This window comes from Physcomitrium patens, chromosome 19 (assembly GCF_059467195.1).
Source record: "Physcomitrium patens ecotype Gransden chromosome 19, ASM5946719v1, whole genome shotgun sequence".
In the NCBI taxonomy this organism is placed as follows: domain Eukaryota; kingdom Viridiplantae; phylum Streptophyta; class Bryopsida; order Funariales; family Funariaceae; genus Physcomitrium; species Physcomitrium patens.
The window spans coordinates 8995295-9022361 of record NC_143428.1 but is presented as its reverse complement, the minus strand read 5'-3'; the positions used below and the strand labels follow the sequence as shown (position 1 = coordinate 9022361).

At 35.1% G+C, this 27067-nt stretch overlaps 3 protein-coding genes and 1 long non-coding RNA gene across 10 annotated transcripts; 3 read left to right on the top strand and 1 right to left on the bottom strand.

Annotated features, from left to right (window-relative positions):
* The first annotated feature begins 6274 nt into the window (after positions 1-6274).
* On the top strand, positions 6275-9316 carry LOC112296079 (putative xyloglucan 6-xylosyltransferase 3). 2 transcript variants are annotated; one of them, XM_024548219.3, is made up of 3 exons: positions 6275-6593; positions 7214-8197; positions 8357-9316. In XM_024548219.3, exons 2-3 carry the CDS (start codon positions 7351-7353, stop codon positions 8887-8889), a joined length of 1380 nt encoding a protein of 459 aa, XP_024403987.1. In that variant the 5' UTR covers positions 6275-6593; positions 7214-7350; the 3' UTR covers positions 8890-9316. The 2 variants fall into 2 exon arrangements, with proteins under 2 accessions (XP_024403987.1, XP_024403986.1); XM_024548218.3 differs by having other exon boundaries at positions 6407-6733.
* Positions 9317-10089: 773 nt separating this feature from the next.
* LOC112296081 (uncharacterized) lies at positions 10090-12713 on the top strand. Its single transcript, XM_024548220.3, has 3 exons — positions 10090-10969; positions 11342-11775; positions 12079-12713. Exons 1-3 carry the CDS (start codon positions 10448-10450, stop codon positions 12221-12223), a joined length of 1101 nt encoding a protein of 366 aa, XP_024403988.1. The 5' UTR covers positions 10090-10447; the 3' UTR covers positions 12224-12713.
* A 228-nt stretch (positions 12714-12941) lies between these two features.
* On the top strand, positions 12942-13716 carry LOC149987382 (uncharacterized). Its single transcript, XR_016498688.1, has 2 exons — positions 12942-13143; positions 13356-13716. It is a non-coding gene; the product is annotated as an uncharacterized LOC149987382 (long non-coding RNA).
* A 632-nt stretch (positions 13717-14348) lies between these two features.
* LOC112296082 (uncharacterized) lies at positions 14349-17429 on the bottom strand. Of its 6 annotated transcripts, none has more exons than XM_024548226.3 (3): positions 16958-17429; positions 15448-16659; positions 14349-15048 (listed from the first exon to the last, which is right to left on the bottom strand). In XM_024548226.3, the coding sequence occupies exons 2-3, from the start codon at positions 16100-16102 to the stop codon at positions 14702-14704; spliced, it is 1002 nt and encodes a 333-aa protein (XP_024403994.1). In that variant the 5' UTR covers positions 16103-16659; positions 16958-17429; the 3' UTR covers positions 14349-14701. The 6 variants fall into 6 exon arrangements, with proteins under 6 accessions (XP_024403994.1, XP_090100939.1, XP_090100938.1 ...); XM_090244813.1 differs by having other exon boundaries at positions 15448-16829; positions 16992-17413; XM_090244812.1 differs by having other exon boundaries at positions 15448-16829; positions 16958-17317.
* Positions 17430-27067: the final 9638 nt, after the last annotated feature.

The following is a 27067-nucleotide window of genomic DNA, read 5'->3' as shown; positions in this document are numbered from 1 at the left end:
AATAAGTAAATAAAGATTAATTTCATAAAGACTTTTAGAAAAGCTTCCTATAAGCTTCCTTGAAGCTTTATAGATGCGAGTTTGAGTTTAGATGTGTTTACAAGTTAGAAACTTGGCCAACAAGCTAACCACATGTTGGTAGCTTGCGGAACAAGCTAACTATGTGGCACATACATAGATAACTTATCTTGCAAGTTAAGACATGTGATTAGCAAAGTCAACATATTTTAGAGGTCCTATAAGACATTGCTATGTAGCTTGTAGCTATAAGTATATAAAGAGGTAAGAGTGAAGCCTTCTTCACTCTTGTCAATGCCATTCTAATCCTTAGTCTTCTTCCAAGACTTTCTAGTCTTCTTATTTTTGGCAATAGCCATTTTAATTAATATTACATTACCTTTTGAATGACTTTTTAGTTCTCTTTAATGATACAAGAGTATATTGAGGATTTTCTTTCTTTGGGATTCATGTCTTTGATACAAATATATATAGTGGTTTCAAATCTTGTATTAGTGATAGGAAAGATAATTGAAGGAATAGAATGAGTAGAGCAACTCATACAAAAATATTGGAATGTTTTTCCAACCAACTTACTTAATGGCATGCCTCCTGATCAAGGTGCTTCCTTTCAAATAGAATTATTTCTTGAAGCCAAACTAGTAAGTCGGCCAATTTATCACCTAACACCAAAAGAACTTCAAGAGCTGTAAATAATATTGGATGAGCTCTTTGAAAAGGGCCTCATTTAAGAAAGGACATTACTACAGAGAACACTTGTAGTCTTTGCATCCAAGAAGGATGGTGGATTTTGACTTTGCATCAACTATCAAGGCCTCAATGAATAGACTATTAAGAATCCATGTCCACTTCCATGCGTGGATGAGCTTTTTGATCAATTTTAAGAAGTGACGTTCTTTAGCAAATTAGATCTTTAGAGTGGCTATTGATAGACACCTATCACAAGAGAAGATATATAAAAGATGGCATTTTGTACGTGCTATGGACATTTTGAATGGCTTGTTTTATCTTTTGGCCTCACCAATTCTCTAGCTTCTTTCATATATCACATGAATAAGTTGTTTTGGGAATTTTTGGACAAGTATGTAGTTATTTTCATTGATGATATCTTCATATGTAATAAAATTTGTCAGAAGTATGAGCAACACCTACAAGAAGCACTATATCGATTGCATGATAGTCGCTTCTATTAGAAGTAATGAAAATATAAACTTTGGAAGTTAGAAGTCACCTTTTTGGGGCATGTAGTGTCCTCCAAAGGCATGCATATAGAGCAAGATAATAAGAAAGTAGTAGAAGATTGGCCAACCTTTGAAGATGCTTCTGAAGTCCGCTCATTTTTAGGCCTTGCTAGATATTATTACCATTTTGTTTGGTGATTTATATACATTGTTGTCTTATTGACAAACCTATTTGAGAAAGATGCGTCATTTGAATGGAAACTTGAACAGCAAAGCAACTTTGATAGGTTGAAGGAAGCACTCATTACTGCTCTAATATTGCAACCATATAATTCTAACTTTCTTTGTATACTTGACATTGATGCTTCTAATTTTAATATGGAATAATCCTTTAATAAGACTTTGGTAAGGGCTTTTAATTTGTGGTATATGAATCACGCAAGCTTAGAAGAAAAAAGTACAATTATTCTACACATAATTAAGAATAATTAGCAATTATGTATGCCACAAAGCTATGGCAATACTATCTATTGGAGAAGCAAGTGGTTGTTTGGATTTACCATTGATCTTTGCTACATAATTTGCATCTACAAAATATGAAATCATGACATCATTGTTGGAAAGAACAGTTATAGCTCTTTCATATTCAACTTGAGTATAAGCAAGGGCGATAATATATTGTACTAGAAAGCTTATCTTGGAGACCAAACTTGAAGGCCAAATCAAAAAACAAGGCAGAAGTTGCTACCATTAGTAGTATTATTTCAAACCTAATCAAAGGAGTAGAATGAGAAAAAAAGTTATGCATTGAAATGCTTATTTCGAGATGATTAACAATCGGTTGAAGGTCAATAATATATAATATGAAGCTTATAGTCTTAATAATGACTTACTTTATTTTAAGAAGTGGATTTTGTATACCTGATAACTCTATACTTTAGATATGCATATTTTAAGAAGGACATGATATTCTAATATTTGGACATCTAGGACAAGAGAAGACTCTAGAATGGATCTTAAAGACATGATTTTAGGCTAGTTTGGATTGTATTATTCGAGCTTTTGTGTAATCTTGTAAATCATATTAATATAATAAAGCACGTAATATAGCATCTTTTAGGCTATTATAGCCAATTCTACTACTAATGGTATATTGAGAATAGGTGACTATAGATGTCATTATGTATTTGCCGTAGATGCCTCATAATCACATTACAATTGTTATCTTTGTGGATCGACTTTCAAAGCAACTTCACTTTGCTATAATGTACTTTAATATTAATGCCTTGACACTTGCATGAATCTTCTTTGATATTATCTTTTATTACCATGGATTATCTTGTATCATTGTTTTAGATCAAGATTCAATCTTTACAAGAAGTTTTTGGCAAGTCTTATTCAAGCTACTAAGTATATGACTTGTCATGTCTATGTCCTTTTATTTCCAAATAGATAGACAAACAAAGCATGCAAATTTGACCTTAGAAGATATGTTGCGGGCATTCATTATAGTTCATTATAATAACTAGGATGAATATTTGACATCCTTAGAATTTACTTACAATGATAGTATTCAAGCAGATACTAGTCATTCACTATTTTTCTTTAACATTGGTTTGCATTTGATTATGCTAGTAACTCTCTATTGTTCCAAGAACACCAACAATTCAACAAAAAAGTAGTTTATACAACATATAATGGCCTTACAAGAGGCACGGTTCTACCTCCTTATGCTACAAAATTGACAAAAGCAGTATGCGGATAATCATTGACAATACAAGATCTTCTAAGAGGATAACAAAATATTACTTTTCAACGTCAATTTGCCACTTATTACATCAATCCAAGTCTACAAACTGACACTTCAATAGCTTGGATCTTTATACATTTCTGCAATGATTTTTGATATTGTATATTGCCTTGAGTTTCTGCCACTTATTTTGGTCTATCCAATCTTCTATATTTTGCAATTCAAGGAATTTTATACTAAGCCAAAGCGCTTATGAGATTGACATCAACTACCACCACCACCAATTATAGTTGATGGCCAACAAGAGTATAAAGTGGATAATATTTTGGAGCATTGCTACCTTTGCCATAGTAGTGGATGTCTATAACTTTAGTACAAAGTTCTTTGGAAAGATTATTCTATCCATAATACAACATAGAAACTTGCACAAAATCTCACCTATTGCCAAGTAAAAAATTTGAAAATATTATCGAGAGCAAAACAAAAACATTTCATATTGGTGGAAGAAGATTAACTATAATGGCATATAGATAAGATATTTATATTCTTAACATGTACAAATAAATAGTTGGAACTATATTTGAAAAATTATAGAAGTTTTTAGAATTGGAGCTAGGTTAGTAGATCATATAGGAACCACCATGGAACATCCCATAAAGAGCTTAACATAGTTATCTATGAAGGACCTACCATAGAACCTTCTAAAAAGATTTTAAGGCAGTTGTCTAAGTAGAGTCCATCATTAAGAATATTTTAGAAAGTTCCAAGATGGTTAGACAATATATAAATAGGATTCGCTAGGGCCTTTTGGCATTTGGTCAAGTATGGCTTTTAGTAAAGTTTGGTTTTGCATCTTCTTGTTCAATTTTGCTTTGTTCTATTTTTGTTTGTTCAGTTTTGTCTTTCATGTCCTATTCTGTTTAGTTCTATTTAGATTTGGTTGTGATCCATTTTTTCTTACTTTGTGATTTGATTTTATATTATTGTAGATTAAAAGGATCTTAGACTTTCAAGATAGACCAGTCATGTTTCAGTATATATAGTAGTAAGAATGATGTCTTTTTCATTCCTAGTAATTTTTTTTATTTCAAGTCTTATTTCAAGAATCTTTTATGTTCTTATTTTTTTAAAATAACCATTTTATTTTTAATAATATATATATATATATATATATATATATATATTTTGAATAATATCTATTTTTTTAATATCATATTAGTATATTAATTCTTTGATTCTTTATAATTCATGACTTTGATAGCTTTATCATTTGAAGTATATAAACATCATTAAAAATAGAAAAGATTGTTCTTGAATTCAAACTTACAAGTATTATAAAATTAAAAGGATTTTACTTAATATCATACTTAAAACAATCTAAAGACATACTTGATTGAACTTAATTAAGAAAGATTGAATCAACAAGTTCTTTTGATTTTATTACTCAAAGATGAAATTATTGTAGATTCAAAAGAATTATTTGTTTTTGATGATCAGATGCATTTCTTTCTTTAAATGCAAGATAAGATTGTCTTAATAAAATATTTGAAAATTCTTATTGTTTTTTTAGCCAATAAATAATATTAAATATAAATTTTAACAAAGATATGTTCCAAAAAAATTAGTGATAATTCAAAATATATATTAAAATAAAATACTTAAAATTATTATGATCTATACAAATAATCTTTAGATTAGAAATATCTTCTAGATAATAGTACTATTCTTTGAATGAATCTACAATTGTATAAAGTTTTTATTGTAGATTTCTTAGTTGATCTTGCTTGCTAAAAGTTTTTTTAAATAAAAAACTATAAAATAAAGTTTTTATGTACTCTTATTTGTGAAAACATTATACTTGAGAAAAATCATACTTTATTTGTTTCATAATAATAGTTTAAAAAGAAAAATCTAATAGAAAATTGATACTAAAATAAAAAATATCTTTAAAGCTTGAAGTGATGCTTTATTTTTTTGTCTTATTTAAGATTTTTCTTTATAAATTAAATATGCAAATGAAGCTATAATTTTTAAAATATATATTAAATAAAAAGATGGTATTTTTATCTACATATAGAATGTCATCAATAGTTGAAAGGATCTACTAACTACCTTTGTAGAAAACAATAATTAGAGTTTGTTATTAATACCATGCAAAAAGTCTTAGACTTTATTAATTTAATTAATCATTATAAAATTTGTTGCTTAAAAGAAGGAATAATGTAACAAATGTCCATATTATTTATGTAAATAGAAGTAGATATAAACATATTAAAATGAATATATCTTTCTTAAGAAGTTTTTTAGGACTAGATTATATATTTAGACTTTTATAGATATACCATGTGACTATCTAAACTTAGTTTATGAATTTCCTACTTTTGAAAAGTTGTCTTAGAATCTACTCATAACTTAATATTCGGGCCACAAGTCTTATGGTTCCTAAGAATCTTCTATATGACCTTTGCAACTAATATATATATGGAAGCAAGACAAAGGTTATCTTTAGTCTTGTCAACACCTTTCTTATGTTTCAATTTTAATTCAAGACTCTTTAATTTCTTTATATTGGAAAGTAGCTATTTTAATTCTTTTATGTTTCATAAATATATTTTCTCCCTCTTTTCTTTCTTTATTAATAACTCATTAATATATTGTCTTATGGATTTTATCTACATTCATATCTTTGACACCTTCATCCTATTTGTTTAGCTATTAACTTATAAGAAGACTATATAGAAGCCTAGTTATAACTATAAGGCTTACAAATCAAATATCCAAGTTACATGACACTTCTATAATGACTTTTTCAAAGTACAAAATTTCGTGAAGATGTTTATATAGTCACATAATTCACCCACAAATCCAATTTGTATATAAGTAGCTTTTTTGATGCTCTTTTGATGAAAATAATATCTATCTAATCAATTTCTATTTGATTTCACTTACTTAGATAATATAGGTATATACGATACAACACCTTCTTCTTATTTTTAGTTTTTATAAAATTCACGAGGATTCAGAAAGCAAAAGGAAATTCCTCAGAGAGAGATCTTCTGCTGACAGGCAAGCGAAGGCGTGAGAGTTCGCTCTCCCCCATTGTCAATCCACCTAGGTCACCAAATCTAGGAAATATAAAATATATTAAAAAACAAACTAATAAGTAGAAGACACGGAGATGGGAGCAATGAAGAGAATACATCCAAAGCGGGGGCAGTTGAGCGGTCGTGGGGGGCACATGCACCGAGAGGGCGTGAAATCCAAGGCGTCCCGCGGAGCAGAGGATCGAGCGGAGAAGAAGGAAAACGCGGATTAAACTGCGCCGCGGGCGGGGATCGCACAGACCCACCACAGGGAGAGCAAGTCAGTCAGAGTCAGAGTCAGGTTTCGGGGTGGCGCGCATTGCCTCGCCATAACGCACTCCGTTTTAGCACACCACGTCCCTGCTGCGGCCTCCCCTTGTCGATGCCCTTTTTGGATCTCTCTTCGCCCAACTCCCTCCTCCTGCTGCTGCCGCTGCCTGCCACCCTCGCTACCCGCCCCTACGTTTTCGCATCTCCTCCTCTTTCCTCGTGGGTGCTTTCTAGAGTCTCATCGTCGTCGAGTTGATTCACCTGTCTCTATGCTGGCTGTGTTCCGGAGTGGTGAGTTTCCTCTTCTCTCGCGCATGCTAGCGCGCTGTGGTCAGTTCCTCTCTTGGGTGTGAGGTTTTGCTCTCTGTATTGGTTGGATTCAAGCGGGGTTTCGAGGTGGAGTGTGAGCATGAATACGAACTAGTGCTTGTGTAAGTCCTATTTGCTGGCTTGCTCGTTTGTGGTGTGCGTTGTTCGTGGTTGGGTTGATGAGCCTACGAGTTGACGGGGGTTTGGCTTATTTTCTGGGCAGTGTAGGCTTGCGGTGGATCGGTTGCGGCTAGACTAGCCGTTTTTCGTGTGCTTTGTAGATTGTGAAGTGTGCAGAAAATGTGTTGTGTCTTTCTAACTAGGCTTTTTGTTCTCTTGCGATGCACTTGCTTGTGTCCGTGTCTGATTTCTGTTCTCTTGTCTTGTATTTCATTCTATCTGTTATGAGAGGTTTATTTAATGATCATTGACATAATGCTATGGATAGTGAATCTAATGCGGGATGAGGAAGTTCGTGTCACTTTTGGGACTGTTTTTTTTTAGTTCCAAGTGTGCAGTTAAAAGTCTGTGAGTTGAGTGGACAGTTAAGAGCTATACCGTTTTGCCTATCCTTATTTGTGATCTTGCGGGTGCACTCTCAGATACGCAGCCGAGGAGTATGTGATAAGCTGTCTTCAATGAAGTGTTCATTCTATAGTTATTTGTAGGAAGGATCAGGAAGATCTTTCAACTTCTTTCTCTGTGTCTCCTAGACACAAGGACTCGCAGAGTGCCAGACATGATGAAAGGTCTCTCAGTAATGACTCCCACGACCCGCAAAATGATGCAAGTCTTGAATTCCTGTAAGGCCACTCTTTTTTGTGTTCTTGTAACCATCCTTGTTCTGCGAAGTACCGCGATGGTAAGCGACCATCATATTGGCGATATTGAAGGTACTACTGAATGGGCGCACGTTGGGCAAAATCGACATGGACGCAAGCTCGCCCAGGCCGACGAGGTGAATATTTCTGAGAAACCAGATCCAGTGACCGCCAGTAAGTTTGTCGAAGAGGAGAAATGGGACCCTAGTACGCCTTACACTCTAGGTCCCAAAATTTCGAACTGGGATCAGCAGCGGGTGATCTGGAATAACCTCAACCCAGGAAAGAACAAGACCCGTAACGGCAAGCCGAAGATCCTACTCGTGTCGGGTTCGCAGCCCGGCCCTTGTGCTAATCCCATGGGTGATTTCTACCATCTGAAGTTTGTAAAGAACAGACTCGACTACGCTCGCCTCCACGGACTCGAGTTTTTCTACAACATGGCAACTTTTTCTAAAGAAATGACTTCTTTCTGGGCTAAGCTTCCACTCTTAAGGAAGCTGATGGTTAGTCACCCTGAAGTCGAGTGGATATGGTGGATGGATAGTGACGCCATCTTCACGGACATGGCTTTTGAGATGCCTATGGAGAAGTATGAGGGCAAGAACTTGGTCGTGCATGGGTTCCACAACCTCTTGTTTGAGCAGCATCGTTGGATAGGTTTGAATACTGGTATTTTTCTCATCAGAAATTGTCAATGGTCTCTGGATCTGCTCGATGCATGGGCTCCCTTTGGCCCGGAAGGAGAAACTAGGGTTAACGCAGGTGCGGCTACTGTACTCGCCTTTGCTCGAGGCTTGAAATTCACATCTGCTGTGATGCCTCTTCTATCATTCATGAAGTGAGTACTTCTGTGTGATTTAGGCCCTCTGCTGTAAGGGCCTTCATTTCTCACTCTTAATCTCTCTTTGGCACTTGTTGCAGGAAAAATGTTGACTGCCAAGCTAGTTGAGCGTCCTACCTTTGAAGCTGATGATCAATCCGCGCTGGTCTACCTTATGCTCTTTGATGACCCTAAATGGAAGCTGAAGACGCACATCGAGTGGGAGTTCTACCTTCATGGGTACTGGAAATACTTGGTTTACAGGTATGAAGAGTTGATGGCGAAGAGTCACCCCGGTTTTGGAGATGAGCGGTGGCCTTTCGTGACTCACTTCGTAGGGTGCAAGCCCTGCCAGCTCTCTGTGACTCCCGAAGTGGATGAATGTTTCTTGCAGATGGAGCGAGCTTTCAATTTTGCAGACAACCAAGTGCTGGAAAAGTATGGCTATGCCCACAGGGCTCTGGCATCATTCAAGACGCAACGCATTCGCAAGGACACCGCTGACCCACTAGGTTTACTAGAGGAGCGCAAACCTAAACCTGAAGATGCAACTGCGTCTCTCAATTTTCAGGAGAAGGAGTTTTTGCGGAACAAGGAACTAGCCGAGCAGGAAGCGATAAACCAACGAACATAAGGGAATTTTTCTAATTTCATTGGATCGATTTTTTTTAGACTTAAAGATGACGACAACAATGCCTCCTACACATTTAGGTGACTCTGAACAACCAAGGAGTCTCCTGCACAGATTCCTACTATATCTTACTGCTCCTAACTACTTAACTTGATGTACTTGTCTCTCAAAACGAGACCAATCTATTAGATTAGGTCTTATGGTTTTGTGTGAAGTGCAAGGAAGCGTATGCAACCATTTTTTCAGAGATTGCGCTCATGCACTGGGTCGTAGAAAGCCTAGATATCCTTGATGAGCATGAAAATGCTTGGCCTCTAGTATTGAGAACCGCCTAGAGCTTACACTCTGTACAGTACACTCAAGGAATCGGTGTTGGTATTCACGGAATGTTTTCGAGATTAAATCTACTCTTCGGGCACTTAACCTACAATGTGTGCATTTTTCTGAACGCAAGTATGTACTCTGTACTCATGGGAATTTGAATTCTGATTATGAATCTAATTTTCATTTCTCTACTACAGCATTGGGACGACGGTGACCGGCTCACCTTACCCTTCTCTCATGTCCTCGGCCTTCTCAAATTCTAATAATGTTTTTTCTTGTAAGATGCAGCCTCTTTTTTAGCAAAAGGCTGGATGTGGCCAAACCAGTGGATCTAACCCTTATTCTGTCACTTTCACCAGAGTCTAGAAATACTGAAGTAAAATTGATTTTAAGGTCTTTCATAAAATCTTGTCATCTTCGCTACCAACAGATGGTTGTCACCACCTCCAACCGCACTTCACATTTAATCCCACTCCATGCTGTGCCGTCCCTGTCAATTTTTCTATTATTGCCTGTCGTAATTTGGCAACTGCAGGGATCAGATGGAAGAAAGCCTCTCGTCGCTGGATAAATCCGTCTCACCGGTAGTCAATGAAGTGTTAGAAACCGGAATGAACGTCATTATCAAAGACACTACCAGTTTTAGCTTCCATTATGGAATTCAGTCTTCACCCATGAAGCTCCTTGAAATCTCATTCCACTGTGAACAGTATGCGGAAGATGGGCCATTCAGAAGGCGCAGTGTGAAAGCGGCTGATTTGTCCCATTGTGTAAAACGTCCATTCCAGGCTCTGAAAAGAAACTGTTGACGCAAGCATTCGTCACCTTCGAAGGATGCCAATGCACTCTCGAACGTGGGTTGTATCGAAACATCTGGAAACTCATTCTGTCTACTACGTACCAAAATAGCCACAATTGCCAGCAAGAATGTGTGCTTGAAGCACGCCCTGAATTATTGTATTGTTTTGTTTTTCTCTTGAGGTTGTCAATTGCAGGGTTTACTTGGAATTAGACAAACTCTATTTCTGCAGTTTCCTGCTTTTAGTGTGCATGTGGAAAATGGAGAATGACAACCCTCCTTTGTGAATGTAAGAATATTAGAGGAACGCTGAATTTGTGTTTGGATTTTATTTCTGGACTTGGGTCCCATCACATGAGAGCTTGAGGTTATTGCGACCTTTTCTCTGTGTTTTCTGCTTCTTCATTTTCTCTTTTGTGGGATAGAGGGAGGGAAGAGATGGAGTGCATGAGGGCAATGTCGTCTGTTTGCTGTGGGAGCGCGTCATTGGGGATCGTAGGATCAGTAATTGACCATGGTGCCGGGAAGAATGAGAATTTCCGCGGCAGGGCTGTAGCTGTCGCTTCTCTTAGAGTGCAGTCGATGCAAGTCGGAGGGGTATCGTCAGGTTACCAAGGGAAAGCTTTGAAGAGGTTTGGGTTACGGAGGAGCATCGCACGAGCCACATACTCCAGACCTGACGAGCCGCTGGGGACGAAGGCAGAGAATGCCGCCAACAAAGCAGCCAGGGATTTCGATGGGGCGAAGCAATCAGTTGGAAGTGCCGTGGAAGATGTGGAAGGGAAGGCAAGCACAGAAGTTGATGAGGGAAAGGAATCACTGGGAAATACTGGGGAGGAACTAAAACTGAATATCAAGAGCGGCATTGACCAGTCGAAGCAGGCATTTTCCAGCACTGTGGAGGATCTCAAAAGGAAAGCGGACGAAACTAAGAGTCTTGCACAAGAAACAGCTTATAAGGTGTAGTAGCTCTATTGTATTTTTCAGAAACCCCACGGCAGGGCGTGTGATGTAAATCACATATCTGACTCTTTGCTGCTAACATCAACGTTTAACAAGCTCCTGTGGTTGGTTGGAGGCATCGGAATTCTTTATTATTTTATTTTATTTTACCCCAACAACGGTAGAGTGTGCGACCTCCCAGTCGATCCGTTATACGACATCGAGACACCAGTTATTGTGTTGGAGTTTTGCAAGCTCCTATCTTGTTGGGACTCCGGTTCGCAAGAAGAATTAGAGCAGTTCACTAATTATTAAAGTCACATATTAATAGATTGGTCAAGTCTAGATTCTGTTTTCAAGAATTCAATGGTTGAACTTGTCCTTTGTCAGGAACTGGAGAAACTGAGAGATATCACTAAAAAACTTCTAGAGGAAACCGATGTCGCATTGAATAAGCTCGCTGCAACGGCACAGGAAACTGCCAACAAGCAGAAAGATAATCTAGCAGATGTCGTGGAGAAAGCGCCGGAGACAGTGAAGGAAGTTGCAGAATCAGTCCTTCGTGCGCACTATTCGGAAGCTGGAGGGAGCGGTTCTAAGGTTCATGATTTCTGCTTGGGTATTCCTTACGGAGGTTTCCTATCTGTTGGAGGTCTACTATGGTTTATACTTTCCGGCTCGATTTCAGCCATTAGGTTCGGTGTACTGCTAGGAAGCGCAATCCTTTACTTGGGTTTGACCAGCTTGAAAAAGTGGGAAAAAGGGGAGTCCTCAATGACGTACATCCAGAGTCAATCAGCCATCACTACCTTTATCTTCTTCAGGTTTATTTCTCGGCTTATATTTTCATTTTCTTCTTCGTCTGTCTACAGACTTAAAGTAGATTGAATCCTGAGATAATGATCTTTCTGAAGTAGTTCAGCCTGTTGTAATGTGTTGTACTCATTATTTTGAATGATGCCCAGTTATATCTTCATTTCATCTTTTTTGTGGGGTTTTCTATGCAACTTTCAGGCTGTAATTCTACACTTCTTTAACATCATCAGACCGATTGCTCGTTTCCTCCCATTTTATGTTTTAGCTTGAGATTTTCTACTGCTCACGGGAAACTCATTTCTTGGTATCAGGTATTTTAGGCATTACACTGTGAACAAGGCGCTCTTTCCAACGGGAGTTGTAGGCCTTATAAGTGGTGCAATGGTGGCCTTCTATATTTATGTATTGGCGTCCGGTGGGAATCGTCCCCAAAAACCCGAGAGCCAGACAAATTGATAGGTTAAATTATTTGCAAAGCACCCCTTGTTCTATGGGGATATACATTAGCCTCTGTTAGACTATTCTGCAGGTCAGTACTTTCAGTCCCTTCTTTGGTAGAAACCACTGCCCACCGTTACCATCTGGCATTAAATATGGAGTTTGTGTGTGCAAATGTCGAGAGGATGTATGATACGGGTGGTGTGCACTGTCCAAGCTATTAATGTTAAGACAGCAAGCATCAAGATGTCAGCAAGATGGGTGTGGGAAATCCGGCCCGACTTTCGACGAGGAAATCACTTCATGAATCTAGTTTCTTTTTGTGATGGTTGTGAGACCTTAGTTGATCCTGCTTTTTGACAGCCTTCAAAGTTTCACGAGTGCTTAGGGTTAAGTAACAGAATAAATTGCTTTCCTCTCGAAGCTCACTGTAGTCTTGTGCTGCCACTGAACGGAGAATTGAAAGGCTTGACTTGACCTGGCTTGGTTGGCCAAGTGTTCTATTCAAGCCACTGATTGCTGCGTGGGCCTTATTCTCTGCTCGTACAATCAGGAGTCTTCTAGATCTTGGCATGTAAAACCAGGGAACATTGTCTGCTTTAAATTCTTCACTTTCATCTGACAATATTCAGGGTGATTCATTTGATGCGACGGTACATTACTTGAAGCAGTGTGAGTCGACGAACGGTGGAACACGACTGAAATACCCCGCATGCACTAATTGTTAAAACAGAGTTCTCCATCCCGATCAACCAGAAGTGTCGAGTTTCCAATCGAGAACAGCTGATCAGATTGTCACCTGACTCGGACTGACAAGTTGTTTCTAAGGCTAGCGTTAGACTTTATTAATGGTCGCTCCAGTTCTCTCAAATAAACATGGACGAGTGGTGGGTCTCGGGATGGGCACAAGGATCTCGAGGAAGGGCATTTTGCGTGAGGTGCGTTTCCGGATGTTTCGTCATTTGGATGTTGGCGCTGTGCTATCCCTTGTGCACATAATTTCTTTATACTAATCGGTAACATTTTATCTCATGCATATACCTACTATCACCTTGCTAGTTTTTGCATCGTATTCGATGCAGAGGGCTCTGAAAGAAAGGGCGTGTAAAATTTCATAGATTAGGTTGAAGAGTTGGAGGATTTTGCCCAGGATGTTGATAGACCAACGAGCAATTCGTGGTAGATCTGCCAAGAATGGTAGCGAAGAAAGGTTCAGAGGAGAATGTACTATTCCCTATGGGCATCACTCTCATGCAAGCTGTGGTGGCAGCAGGAGTGAAGGGGCCAACAATAAACCAAATTGCAATCTGCCTCAAGGGTTCCGTACAGGGACATGATGTGCACAGATTCTCGGGTTACTGCGGCGACCAGGAAATGACACGAGCGAATCGCGTCTAAGTCGATGAAATCATCCAGATGAAACCCACTTTCCAGGCATTCCTAGATTAGAGATGTCGTGTGGAATCCTAATTGCCAACAAGTTTTAACTTCCTGGTTGCTTTCCTCAAATATCCGGCGCCTCAAATCCAGTTCTGTGTGCATTTTATGGTTATACCAAAATATAAGGTTTCTGCAAATACTCCTTTGAAATATGATACGAAATTTTTTATACCATTTGACTGGAAATTCAGTCGCAGTGAAAATGATGCCATCAATACGTTGGGCCATGTCCCACATTCAAATCCCTCCACTTGCCCCAAGACCTCGACAAAGTCGATAACTGCTGGCTTTCAACACAAGTGATTTTATCCCTGAATGAGAAGATTGGGCATCCGATTCGGGCCCGACCACTTGAAGAGTATATCTGCGGGAGATTTCAAATTTGAAAGTTTCAGGATATCTTGAAAGATAATAGAGACACTGACGCGGTTGTGTACACTTCGAGTGGGAGCCAGATGACGTTTATGGAGGTGAACGAAAAGGGCCCCGAGTCAGCAGCGATGATGGGGATCGCAATTAAGGGATGTTGATTCGAGTCTAGCAAGGGCATACATTCTAGACCAACAGTCTGATGACCACCATCAGAGTAAAGCTTATGGCGAAGGAAACTCCTGTTGGGGACCTCGAATCATGCACATATCTGCATGGAGGCTTGGTCATGGTTGCGGAATTATTGTGTTCAAGGTATCAAAATGGACGGGGATTCTTGAAAGGATTATAACATAAAAGAACGATCTAGCTCTTGAATCTACAATTAATCCATGAGGGCAACACATTTCTTTGCAACTGCTTCACATCTAATACCCCTCCTACTTCATGCAGAGTTCTTGAAGGAGATCATGACAACTAATAACAGCAGCGATGTCGCAAAATTCTACCAGCAACAAAGCTGACCTCAGATACATTACGAAAAGGCTTCGCTGGTGATCCCAGAAACCTAGTTGGCGCCAAAAGTATCCATGAAGGGATGTGTATCCCATCAGATTGCAAGGACTTCAAACAATCAGTACTTCAATCCCTGCTTGTAGCAGACTGCGGTAAAGCAACCAACATGCATCATGAATGAATATTTGCACAAAGCGCCGCACTGAGCTGCTTCAGACCATCACCTATGTTGACGAGGGCGTCAATATAACCACTGCCCAGTTTCATGGCACCTCGAAATTTCTCCTTCTCCAATTCCAGCTTCACTTTCTCCATCTCAAGATCTTCTCGGTGTCGCTTATCTTTCCTGTCTTCGGATTCCAGCATTGCTTCAACCACGTTCTTGTTGTTGCGAACCAGTATTGTAGCCAGTGCCTCGTCTGTTTTTGACCACAACTTTCTCTTCTTCCCAAACTGATTTGGACCGCTCGTTTCCTCCCCGCTTTCGTCTTCGGAGTCAACAAGCTCTGCTTTCACACCTGCAAGTGAGACATACTCAGAGATTCATATTCTGTTGTCTGGCGACAAAGAGCTGCCCCATCGGAAAGGAGTAATATCAAAACAGGCATCCTCAAATCTGAAATAAATGTGGAGTTATAACCTTGTCATAATAATAATTAAAGATAAGAATCCAACAAAGACCGACTTAATCAGCTCACAGTCGTTAATTCGTTCAATTTCAATGACATGTGCAGGACATGGCACAGATTGGAGCTCTTGGTCTTGAATTAGAATTTGGGCCTAAGAAATGAATACCCCGACAACTGCTTTAACAAAGCAGATTGAATGATTGGCAACCACAACAAGACATCTGTCAATCTATACCCAGGTATCAGACAAGCAACACAAGCAACCGAGGAAAGGATTCACAGGCATACCTGATGGTCCCTGTGGCCCCGATGTATCAACCACAAGCTCTCCAGAGTCCGAATGCTTTATCTTGGTATCACACCACTCTAGCAAAGCACTGAATACCTCCTTTTGAAAATTTGGTGGTAATTTATTTCGCTTGCGCTCCTCGGGTGACATGTTCCAGTAAGACTTGTGTCCATTGCACGCGTATTTTTCATTATTATAGACCTTTTTATATGCTGTTGAGATGACCTCCCACTTATCATGGCACTGTTGAGCACTTCGTTGGACTCCAGAAGCCCAGCAATAGTCCTCAATCCAATTCCATCTCTCCTGCACGGGATTCTGTATGCCCTTCATACCCCGATCATGGCGATGGAAGTCCTCCCTCTTCGCCGCCTGCAGAACCAACATCTCTTCTACCACCCAATTACTTTTCTTATATAGCCGCCCACACCGTGAGCCCTGAGGATGTCCATATACTACTTCGTCCTCAAGTGTAATGAGGGAATGGTGGTTGCTAGCGTGCATTAAATGACTGTTTCCGTTCACATGGCTGCCATTGGAGTCATGGAGGATGTGGTCAGGGTCTGATAGATGAGCTTCATCTCCTTCACTCGGAGAATGATGTGTATCCACTAGAGAGATGTCGGTTCGAAATTCGCCACTATGTAGGTCCATTTTTTTTTATCATAGGGACTAATGATGCCCCTTGCCGTGAGAATCCCACAAACAAGATAATTTCCAACTTGTAATGACACACTTGTCACTTTCGAGCGAGATCTCTCGAGTAACAACCAGTCGCTACCAACACGAGCCCTTAACTTCATCCAAAAACAGAGGCCTAAGTTTCAGCCCTTGCCACCTGATTCCTACCCATTGATAGACCTGAAATACTCCCATTGACTTTCCTAAACTGTGCATGAAAACATTAATAAAACTCCCGAACCATGTAACATGCTTCGATCGTTTCCTTGCTTTGCGCAGTTGCAGAATTTAAGTATAATCTCCATCGCATCTTTGTCTTCCGTTGTGCATTATGTATCAACAGGGTATTAAAACAACCCAACTCTTCCTTATACGAACTAAAGCCCTTCTCCACCTTCGATTTGAAACCACAGCAGCTAAGCGAGCAGGGCTAATGCATCTCTCCTACTGAAGAAACAATTGCACCAAGACCCGCCAAGCCACATCATTCCCGTCCGGAGCTTGAAATAATCGAATACGGCAGGTCTCCCCTTCAAGATGCACATATCAAGGATTAATTATGTACACGATGCCAACTCTTCCAGCCCCACGGGGGATTTCACGATTTGCTTCAAAGAAACAACCCTAATTGAAGAGTAGCAAAATCCTCATATCGTCACGCTCCACTCAAAAGCCCGTCCCCACAAGTGTCCATTTCCACCTGCATTCTCTGCTATCCAGCTTAGTTTACACCCCTAACCCCACCACATACTACATCAACCTGGAAGTGCAATAAACACCAAAACTCAATTTCAGACAAGGAGAATACAGCACAGATTTAGAGCTCACATTTCAACCAAGTCTCAGAAAGCCCAACACCCACCCGCAATCTCGATCTGCTGCAACCCTACTGATCCCTCGATGACTCGCAGCTCGGCGCACGGGGAAGAACCGCTCGAGGTGGGGAAGCGGATCCACGAGAACCCACGACAGAATCGAGCTTGGAGAGGCAAATTCAGAACCCAGAAGCAGGCTCAAGAAACAAACGGAGTACGCGGTGGCGTAGAGCCGGAACCCACCAGAGTCCGTCCACACATCCTGCTACACAAGGAAAACGGAAGTTTAGGGTTCGGCGTGGGGCCTTCAGAGGGGGGCTGGATTTGGGCTTGGGTCCTCCACTTCATACTGTTGCTGCATCTACTGCTGGGGTTCTGTGTCCATAGCTCTACATGGAAATCACTTTTGCGCTAAAAAAGATCCCGCTCCAGCGAATCTCTCGCCGCAAAAGGAGCACATGCTGGAGCGGAACACCTCGCAATCGACGACGATGAAACTCCACCTCTCTTTCCCCTACTGCTTTCTCTTTTACGTTTTCCCATAGTGTGGTCAGGCAACCTCATGCAGGAACCGAACCGTGTAATTGGGAGGATCAAATCTGGGATCTATCTATATATCCTTGATGGTTCAAGTTTACTTTGAATTGATTCAATCTTTCTTAGACTTTAATATAAATAGAAACCCGTAAATGATTGGTCGATCTTTTGTGTAATTGTGGGTGAAATTAAAGGGAACCATTAGGTAGACACTCCCTTTTTGCTGCATGAACACCCTCATGTCATGTATCCCACATACACACAATAAAACTCTTATTTGAAATTGAAAATTAAGAATATGTCTGATTAAATCATTCTTTAAATTTATTGTAAAATATTTTGTGTGCAATGATTTATATATATATATATATATAATTTAATTCAATTTAACAAAATTTTATGATGCATATTATTTAATACTTTCATTCATTTTTAAATTATTTTTAATACAAAGTACATAGAGATGTTGAAAAAAAAATACTGTACATAAAAAACTCTATTGCAAAAAAAAAAAAAAATTAAACTATGTAATATAGGAAGTATTGATATTTAGATAAATATTCATGTTAGCTTTTAGTTTATCGTTGGTAAACATCATAAGTTATCAAAGTACATGTTTAATAAAATAATAATAATTTTTTTAAAACTCATATATTTACATTTGTAGTGTAGTTAATTGTTTGTGGTCTTTAATTTTTGGCTCAATTTTAAATATAATGGAGCCAAAAATAACTTACAACCTTTGCAATTAGATCCAACTTAACACATTATTTAAAAAATAAATAAATCAAAAAATATAAATGATATCAAATTGTGTTTAAATGCTTGCAAATTAACTCGATGTAAACTTAATCTAATCAACCTCCTTAATTGATTAACTTTTATATAATTGTAAGTTGCATTTGAAGTGCCAAAAGATAAGTTTTTAGGTTTTTGCTCACAGAAGTTAGACTCTTGTATGTCCATAATCCTATGGTCATTAGATTGGATTCAGAAGAATTCACAGCTAATGCATTGACAACACTATTCTCTTTAGCACTAGATTATTGCAACGAAGATTCAACGAATCGCTCCACATATAACATCGTCGTAAGAATATGTGCATTAATTTTCAAAGAAACATAGATGAACAAACAAAAAGAAAGAAGTGAGCAGATATGCAAGTAAATAAAGAACTACATCACCTCTGTTAAAACACTTCATCCTTCTTTCATAGGCCTTGCTACCTAGCCAAACTTGACTTAATTCATGCTTGCACTGTAAGTTAGGCAAATTCACTCACTCTTGCAATTTGGTACTTGCCTTAGGAAAGCTTAAGAAGCCGTACATGAAAATACATGTTTTAATTGTAACTCTCAGGTAGTGGTGATTGCAAAGAATCAAACAAATGCCAAAAAAAATTTAGTCAGAGGCGTCAAGGAGGACAGTGATGAGCATCAATCTTCCATGTGAGTAGCGTTTGATTGCGATTCCCGAGAATGTAGATCAGTGGCACACATCGACGGTGCCTTCAGAATCGATGTGGTCAGGCTATGACAGTCCAGTCCAAACCCAAACTAGTGATGCCTCTCGATGCCGATGAGCGCACATCGCTGGTTGTCAGACTGGAAGGAAGATCCAGAACACATAATTTACTCCCCCAGAGATGCAAGCTGAAGTTTGTTCTGGTGGATGGCACCCTAACCCAGTAACCAGGTGGATACATCCCATGATTCACTGACCCAATTCGTGTCTGCAGACACACTCACAGCAGCTAATATCTCTCACGACGATTCACCAATTGCAGCCCAACACTTCTGACCCGCTGAATTATTTCAGCCACGCCTTAACTGCACCCTCGTTTTCCTGATTCTGCCCACGTCGAGTCCCCGTGCTCCAGGTACAGGTGCCGCGAACCGGCTCTGTCTAGCGAGCTCGTCCTATTGCGACAAAACACGCCCCATAGCTGGAGAGTTGCGAGAGTTGTGAAGATGAGAGTGATGTGATGAGATGAACCGGAGTGTTGTCGATCGACGTCGAACACGAGCAGGTTTGGGTTGTTTAGGGAGTTGCAGTGGTGATGAGAAGCTGGAGAATTCATGGTGAGGTGGATAAATCAGGTGCTCGGCGTCACCTACGACTCATTTTGCATGAACGGCGTCGAATATGCTTTAATATGTTGTGCATATTTATGCTTGATTTAGACACAAAGTGGCTGAACTATTGCTGCAGAGTGCATGGAAAACAATGTGTTGATTGATTGATGGATTGGCTGATGGAACATGAAGGTTGCTAAGGACTATTTGTTAAGAGCTCGTCTTGTTTTTGTTTTTACTTTGTTGTTGTTGTTTTTTTTTTTTGTTAGGCTTTGGTTTGTTTTATTCTCTTCCAAAATGGTCTTTTTCCTTGTTGAGTATGTTTGAATGGTGACATAGAAGGTTAGACAGAGGTGGAACATTTTTTTGGACAAAAACAAAGCTGTTTAGAATGGTGTAAAATGAAAATTAGTAAAAACATCTCTTGACTTGTAATGTGCATTTATATGTAGGTTTGCATATGTAGATATAGTCAATAGTACTAATAAATTTTAGGGTTATTTATTTATTTATTTATTATTTAATTGTAAAAATATGTAATTTTTAATTCTGATAGAATATGAATGATACAAGATAATATTTTTAGTTAATATTCTTTCATTACCTTATTACTACTACTATGTTTATTTTTATCATTATAAAATTTTGATTTTCTTCACGTCATTTTTTCCATCTTCTTATTCAATATCAATTTTCATCATTAAATAGGCATCTATGATTAAAGACTCAAGTGTATTTATTGTTTTGTTTACAAATCTTTAATTTTAAACTATATTTATAATAAATTTTCTTCCTTAATAATTTTTAAAAATATTTGTAATTCAAAAAATAAATTTTTATCCAACTTTTTACTTAGCATAATTATATATTAAATATAATTATATTTATTTATAAGTTATGACAAAATTAAGGCCTAAATTTTTAATTAGCTATATAGATAATCAAGTGCTGATATAACCATTTGAAATAAACAATATTTGGATATGAATCGCATAATAAATAATTTATTGCTATAAGTTTTTATTTTTTAAATTTTTTTTTTTATGCTACTTTGTATTTATAATCAATACTTATAGCACTTAAAATAAATTGAAATAAGTAGAAGTATGTAGAAAGAAATAGAGAAGATAATACATTTCTTAAGAAAATTCACAAAATTTTCTTAGACAATATTAGAGTATTATTAAAATATTCTTTAATCACTAAAATTCTTTAAGTAATATCATCTTTTAGATACTTTTACAATTCTTGGATTTTAATCATAATATGAGAAGTATTATTTTTTAATTTTTAAAAGATGTTAGCTAACTTAATTTTTTTAATTTAAAAGTTGGATCAATTATATTGATTTAAGTTTTAAAAAATAAAAATCTATCTTAAATTCTAATACTATTACAAAAAAAATAAGACAAATTAATTAATAGTTATTATATATTTTAGGAAAAATATTATATGTACCTCTTAAATATGTCAAAATATCAAGAATATCCCTATACTCTTGATAATAGCATATATTTCTAATTTTTTTGATGATAACATATACATTTTTAGAATTGATGATAATAGCATACATATTCTTAAAATTATTGATAATAGCAAATATATCCTCCACCTTGATAAGATATTAGAAATCTGATAGTTCCATTAATATTTTTATCTTCATTTGGGCCTAAATAGTGGCTTTTGTGATTTAGTGTGTGAATAGGGAATAAAATAAAATAAAATAAAATCTCACATGATATACATTCTTGGCAAATTGTCAAAAAAAAAAAAAAAAAAAAAAAAATGTTACAACTGCCCAATAATGCATAACATACAATTCTCTCTCCCACAGCATCCTATCCATTGTCGCAGTTAATGACTCATTTCTTTGTACAATAGCCTTGAGTATGGACATGTATGTGTCACTGCTTGTAATGTCACATTTGTCTTGCATTCTCTCTTGGTGCTACAACTAGTAATCAATCATGACAATATTGCAATACGTATCTTGTATTAAGTTTCTTCTTTATATATAATGTGTGTTTGTAGCTTCTTATGTAGATAGGTGGAGATCAATGGATTAATGAGTGATTGAAAAAGAGAGAGAGAGAGACAAAAGTATTTGTGTATTTGAAGTCATTACTTTGCAATGAATTCTTGTTAGAAAATTGATACAATATTTCTTTTTGTTATAAGGCTCATTGAAAGTCATACTTGCAAAAAACTCATTTTTATTATTATGATTCTTGAACTATCAACAATATTTTATTCAATCTCTTCTAATATTTAATTCCACTTTTGATGAGAGCTTTTGATTGACATAATTATTAAATAAATTTTAACATGTTTTAATATTTTACTTATAGTATGAGATTGTGTTTGTATATATATATATATATATATATATATAGATTCAATGAGTATTATTTCTTTTTCAATCAATTGATAATAGAATAATATAAAATAGGTGATTGCAAATGTAATAAAAAAATATCTATTTATTCTATAAAATATTTACTTGGTTTTGAAAAAAATGCCAATTTAAAATGATGATTCAAAAGTTAATTCTAATATTTTCATTCAATTTATTTTATGATCATAAATACAATAATTTTTTCTCTATTTTTTTTTTGTATAATATATTCATCACTATTTACATCACAATAACAATTGTATATTGATTGAACAATCTATAGCTTTTGTTTGTTTGTTTGTTTTTTCCTTTTCTTTATTTTTTCTTCTTCAGCTTCTGATAAATTTTTATCCAATAATGATGACTATTTATACACAAAATTTATATTAGTAAAGTTTATCATTATTTATTAAAAAAATAAGTAATTATGATATGAATAAATTTATATTTATATACATATATAAAATTTCTATATTTACATAATTTTTTTGTGTGTTTTTCAATACATACATTTACAATTGAAATATTTTTCAATATATATTTGTATAAGTTACAATCTTGAGGATGCTAAGGATTAGTAGATTTGAACCAAAGATACAATATTATCAACATTAAATATAACAACACTACTCATACCTATCATAATATCTAAGTTGAATATAAAAATTTCTTTAGAATATGATCATACTTTTAAGATAAAAAATAAGTCAAAATCGAAGAATAAAAAATATAGTTAATTAATACAAAGATTTGTGTGTTATAGTGAATTTCTATAAATTTAAGATTTCTACAAAGAAACTTGTATGCTATAGAATCATCAACATCTACATAGGTTAAATATGTATATCTATGATATTGCAAATAAAATACTTGGGCTCACAATCCTATAACTAGTTTAAAAGAAATACTACAAAATTCACTAGGAGACAATTGGTATCAGAAACACCAAACTATAGATCAATACATTGATATAATTTTTCATAGATATACATATTTATTCTAATATTTATCTATATGATTAAATATTAATAGATAAAAGTAGATTTATTTCATAATATTTTCTAAAAAAGCTTCCTAGAAGCTTCATAAACATTGTTTTGACTTTATATATGTTTGGAGTTGATTGATAGGTTAGAAACTTAATTAAAAAATTAACCACGTCTTGGTAGCTTACAAAATAAGCTAATTATGTAGTATACATATAAAAAACTTGTATTGTAAGTTAAGATATATGTCTTGCAAAGTCAACACATTTTAGAGGTCCTATAGCATATTACATTGTAGCTCCAAATTAAGAGTATATATGGAGGCAAGAGTGAAGCCTTTTTTATTCTTGTCAATGCATTTTTAGTCTTTAGTCTTGTTTTCAGACTTTTCAGTCTTTTTGTGTTTGGCAATAGTCATTACAGTTTAATATTATATCATCTTTGAGTGATTTTTTAGTCTTTTTGAATGACTTAAGAGTGTATTGAAGTTTTTTTTTTTTTTTTTTTTTTTTTTTTCAAGATTCATATCTTTGATAATTTGACAAGAGTGTTAATTCATTGTTCTTGTCTTGTTTTAGAAGTGAGTGAATTATCCCACTTCTATTGTTGCATTTTGAAGGTAGCAAATTACCCACCTGTAAACAAATTATTTAGTTTTTTAACACTATTTTTTTCTTTAAAAAGAGTGGATTATCCTTCTTTGTAGAAATATTCATTTGATATTAAAGGTTGCATATTACCTTCCTCTAATTTAACTTGTGAATTTGTTAAATTATTTGAAATGGAAGGAAAAATTATCAATGCTACACTTGACAAAAGTAAGAATAGATTTGCAACTATTGCAAATCTTCATGAACTTATTAATATTCTTAGATAGAAATTTTATGCATCACCAATATAAACTAAGAAAATACTAATTATATGCCTACGAAAGTAGTTCAAAGTCTATATTAAGAAATTATGTAATTGAAGGAAGAAGTAAGTAGATTGATCTTACAACCAAATCTAAGAAGTTTTCTTTTTACGAGTACAATTGGGATAAAGATTAATATGCCTAATAAATTTAATAGAACAAGATCAAAATTTTGAGAATTTCTACAACAAGACAAGCTCTATCTAAGATTGCATCTCTTCCAAAATTTTAATGGTTTTACTCAAGTTGAATTCATGGATACACTTCTATTAAGAAGTGTTCTCTTTTGGTTTGTACTTTTGATCGAAAAGGATTCATGACTCCTTTATGATTTGAATTCATTTCTAAAAGTATTTATGGCCATATTTGGAGAAAGTGATTGAGAAAGATTAGTAGAGACCAAGCTCTTATCTTTATAACAAAGATTATGATAAGCTACCATATATGATGCTCAATTCCAAAACCTTGCTTATAACAAGGATTAGAATGATAAAGCTCTTATTAATCAATTTTGATATGGATTGAAGGATAACATCTAAGATTTATTATAAGTAATGCCAAAAGTACAATCTTTGATATAATTTATTACTCAAGCCATTATGTGGAACAATTAATTATTTGAAAGACTTAAAGAACAAAGATTTGGTCGGAGAGGAATAAGTCAAGTGATGGTAGTAGCTCTTAAGTTTTCAAAAAAATATTCATTAAGGCCAAAACCATTAAAAATTAATATGGTACATTTTAAACCTCTTTTTGAGAATTTTTTTTTTTATTGTTGTCAAAAAGATTTGTACCTATATTGTAGAGAATCTAAGCGCATTGCTCAATATTGTTTATAGAAACAATGCAATTATAAAATAAGAAGCGTGGTTGCCAAAGAAGATAATATATCAAAAAATAAGTTTTTCCAATTACAATATGAACCGTGCAATTAGAATCTTGTGCAACTCCTAGTAAAGGTCTTATTCTCTCGTTAAATCCTTCACCTTATTTTACAATAGATTTTTATTTAAGATAAAAAAATCACAAAGTCTTAGTCTTGTTGGATTCAAGAGTCTTAGCCAATTTTATAGACAAAGACTTTGTTAAAAAATAGGATATATCTTTAGCCAAGAAATCAAACTTATGCATGTAGAAATAATAGATAATTATTCATCATCTTTTGAGAATATTATACATATAACTATTCATGTAGAAGTACTAATTAATAGTTATAATAGTTTAATAATATTTAATATATTTAAGTCTTTATATAACCTAATTATTTTAGAATTATTGTAGTTAGAAAGATATAACTCTCCAATAGACTAGATATCTTGCAATCTTAATTTTTTCCATGGTTTAGCCCAAGATTCTATTAGGCAAGTAGAAACCTATAAGACCTATATATCTAAACCATTCTTGATAGGTATAAGAACTTTCATGCATGTTACAAAAAAAAGGGTCAAATTTTGTTATATATGCCACATCTATTGTTGATGGAAAAAAGATTTCAAGTAGTATTCTAAGCCAATACTAAGATTATCAAGACATCTTTGAAAAAAAAAATACAAATATTCTTTCAAAGCATTGTTCTTATTATTGTTCCATTGATCTTCAAAAATGAGCTCAACCACCATTTGAATCAATCTATAATCTATTATAATACAAGTTGGCTGTATTCAAGGAATATATTGATGAAAATTTGGCTAAAAACTCCATATGCCATTTTAAATCTCCAATCAAGACTCCTATCTTATTTGTGAAGAAGAATGATGGATCTCTGTAGATGTGTATGGACTATTAAGGACTCAACAAGATCACCATCAAGAATATGTACTTTCTATCCTTAATTTTAAGACTTCTTGATTAATTAAATCAAGCAAAGATTTATATAAAAATAGATATGTAAGAAGCATATAACTTAGTATGCATTAAAGAAAGAGATAAATAAAAAATTATATTTTGAACTAGATTTCAACATTTCAAATATAATATCATGCTTTTTGGATTCATGAATGTGCTAGCTACTTTTAAATATTTAATAAATGATTTTTTTTACAATTTTTTTTGATGATTTTGTTGTATTTTATTTAAAAGACATCTTCATCTATTTTAAAAATATAAAAAAATATGAAGTTTATGTTTGTCGCATATTACAAAAATTAAAAGATGTAAGATTATATGTCAAGATAGAAAAGTGTATATTTCACACTACTCAAGTTGACTTCTTAAGATATATCATTTCAAACGATGGTCTTATGATATATTCTAAGAAGATTCAAACTATTATAGATTGAAAGATCTTAAAAATAATTAAAAATATATAATTTATTTTGAGATTTACCAATTATTATTAGATCTTTATTAAGAATTTTTTTGAAGTTGTGGCTCATCTTATACTCTTGATATTTAAAGATAAACTTAAATAGAATAAAAAATTGAAGCATCTTTTGAAGCCTTAAAGACAATATTTATTTTTGTACTAATTTTATATCATGTTGACTTTTTGAAGGCATTTTTTATAGAAAAAAATGCATCAAATTTTGCTACAGATGTTGTTTTGTCACAAATAGTAGCAAATAACAAGCTCAACTAGGTAGTTTTTTATTCTAATAAATTTTCAATAATTGAGATTAACTATAAAAATTATGATAAAGAGCTTTTTATAATTGTGGATTCATTTTAAGAATGGCTTTATTATCTAGAAGGTGCTTCTAATCTAGTCACTCTATATTTGAATCCCAAGAACCTTGAGTACTTTTTATCAATACAAGTTTAGAATCATTACTAAGTCTGTTGGAGCATGTCTTTATCAAGTTTTGATTTTAAGATTACTTATTGATTTGAAAAATAATGAAATTTATCAAACATCCTTTTTAGATATTCTTATCTTGTATCAAAAGAAGAAGACTCAACTTTTGATCAACAAAGAATGATTTTCTTGAAGCCAAAGAATTTTCATCTTTGAGCAGTAAAATCAACATTGATTATTGATTCAATCTTTATGAAGCAAATTCAATCAAGTATGTCTTTTAATCATCTTATTTATAATATCAAGAATAATTCTTCTAAGTCTCTTGATACTTCTATAGTTGAATTCAAGAATAATCTATTTTTTTAAGGGATAATAATATATTCTAAAAGACAAAGTATGTTCTTTAAGCTCGTCATGTCTTTCTAGTAATTAGACATTTTTGATACAAGAAGATTTTAGAGCTAATATCTAGAGATTTTT

Coding starts and splice junctions, on each gene's coding strand:
- LOC112296079 (XM_024548219.3), top strand. CDS start 7,351: ATGATGAAAGGTCTCTCAGTAATGACTCCCACGACCCGCAAAATGATG. Junction 8,198..8,356: donor AGAAACTAGGGTTAACGCAG/GTGCGGCTACTG, acceptor CACTTGTTGCAG/GAAAAATGTTGACTGCCAAG.
- LOC112296081 (XM_024548220.3), top strand. CDS start 10,448: ATGGAGTGCATGAGGGCAATGTCGTCTGTTTGCTGTGGGAGCGCGTCA. Junction 10,970..11,341: donor CACAAGAAACAGCTTATAAG/GTGTAGTAGCTC, acceptor GTCCTTTGTCAG/GAACTGGAGAAACTGAGAGA. Junction 11,776..12,078: donor ACTACCTTTATCTTCTTCAG/GTTTATTTCTCG, acceptor TCTTGGTATCAG/GTATTTTAGGCATTACACTG.
- LOC112296082 (XM_024548226.3), bottom strand. CDS start 16,102: ATGGACCTACATAGTGGCGAATTTCGAACCGACATCTCTCTAGTGGAT. Junction 15,049..15,447: donor GGGGCCACAGGGACCATCAG/GTATGCCTGTGA, acceptor TCTCACTTGCAG/GTGTGAAAGCAGAGCTTGTT.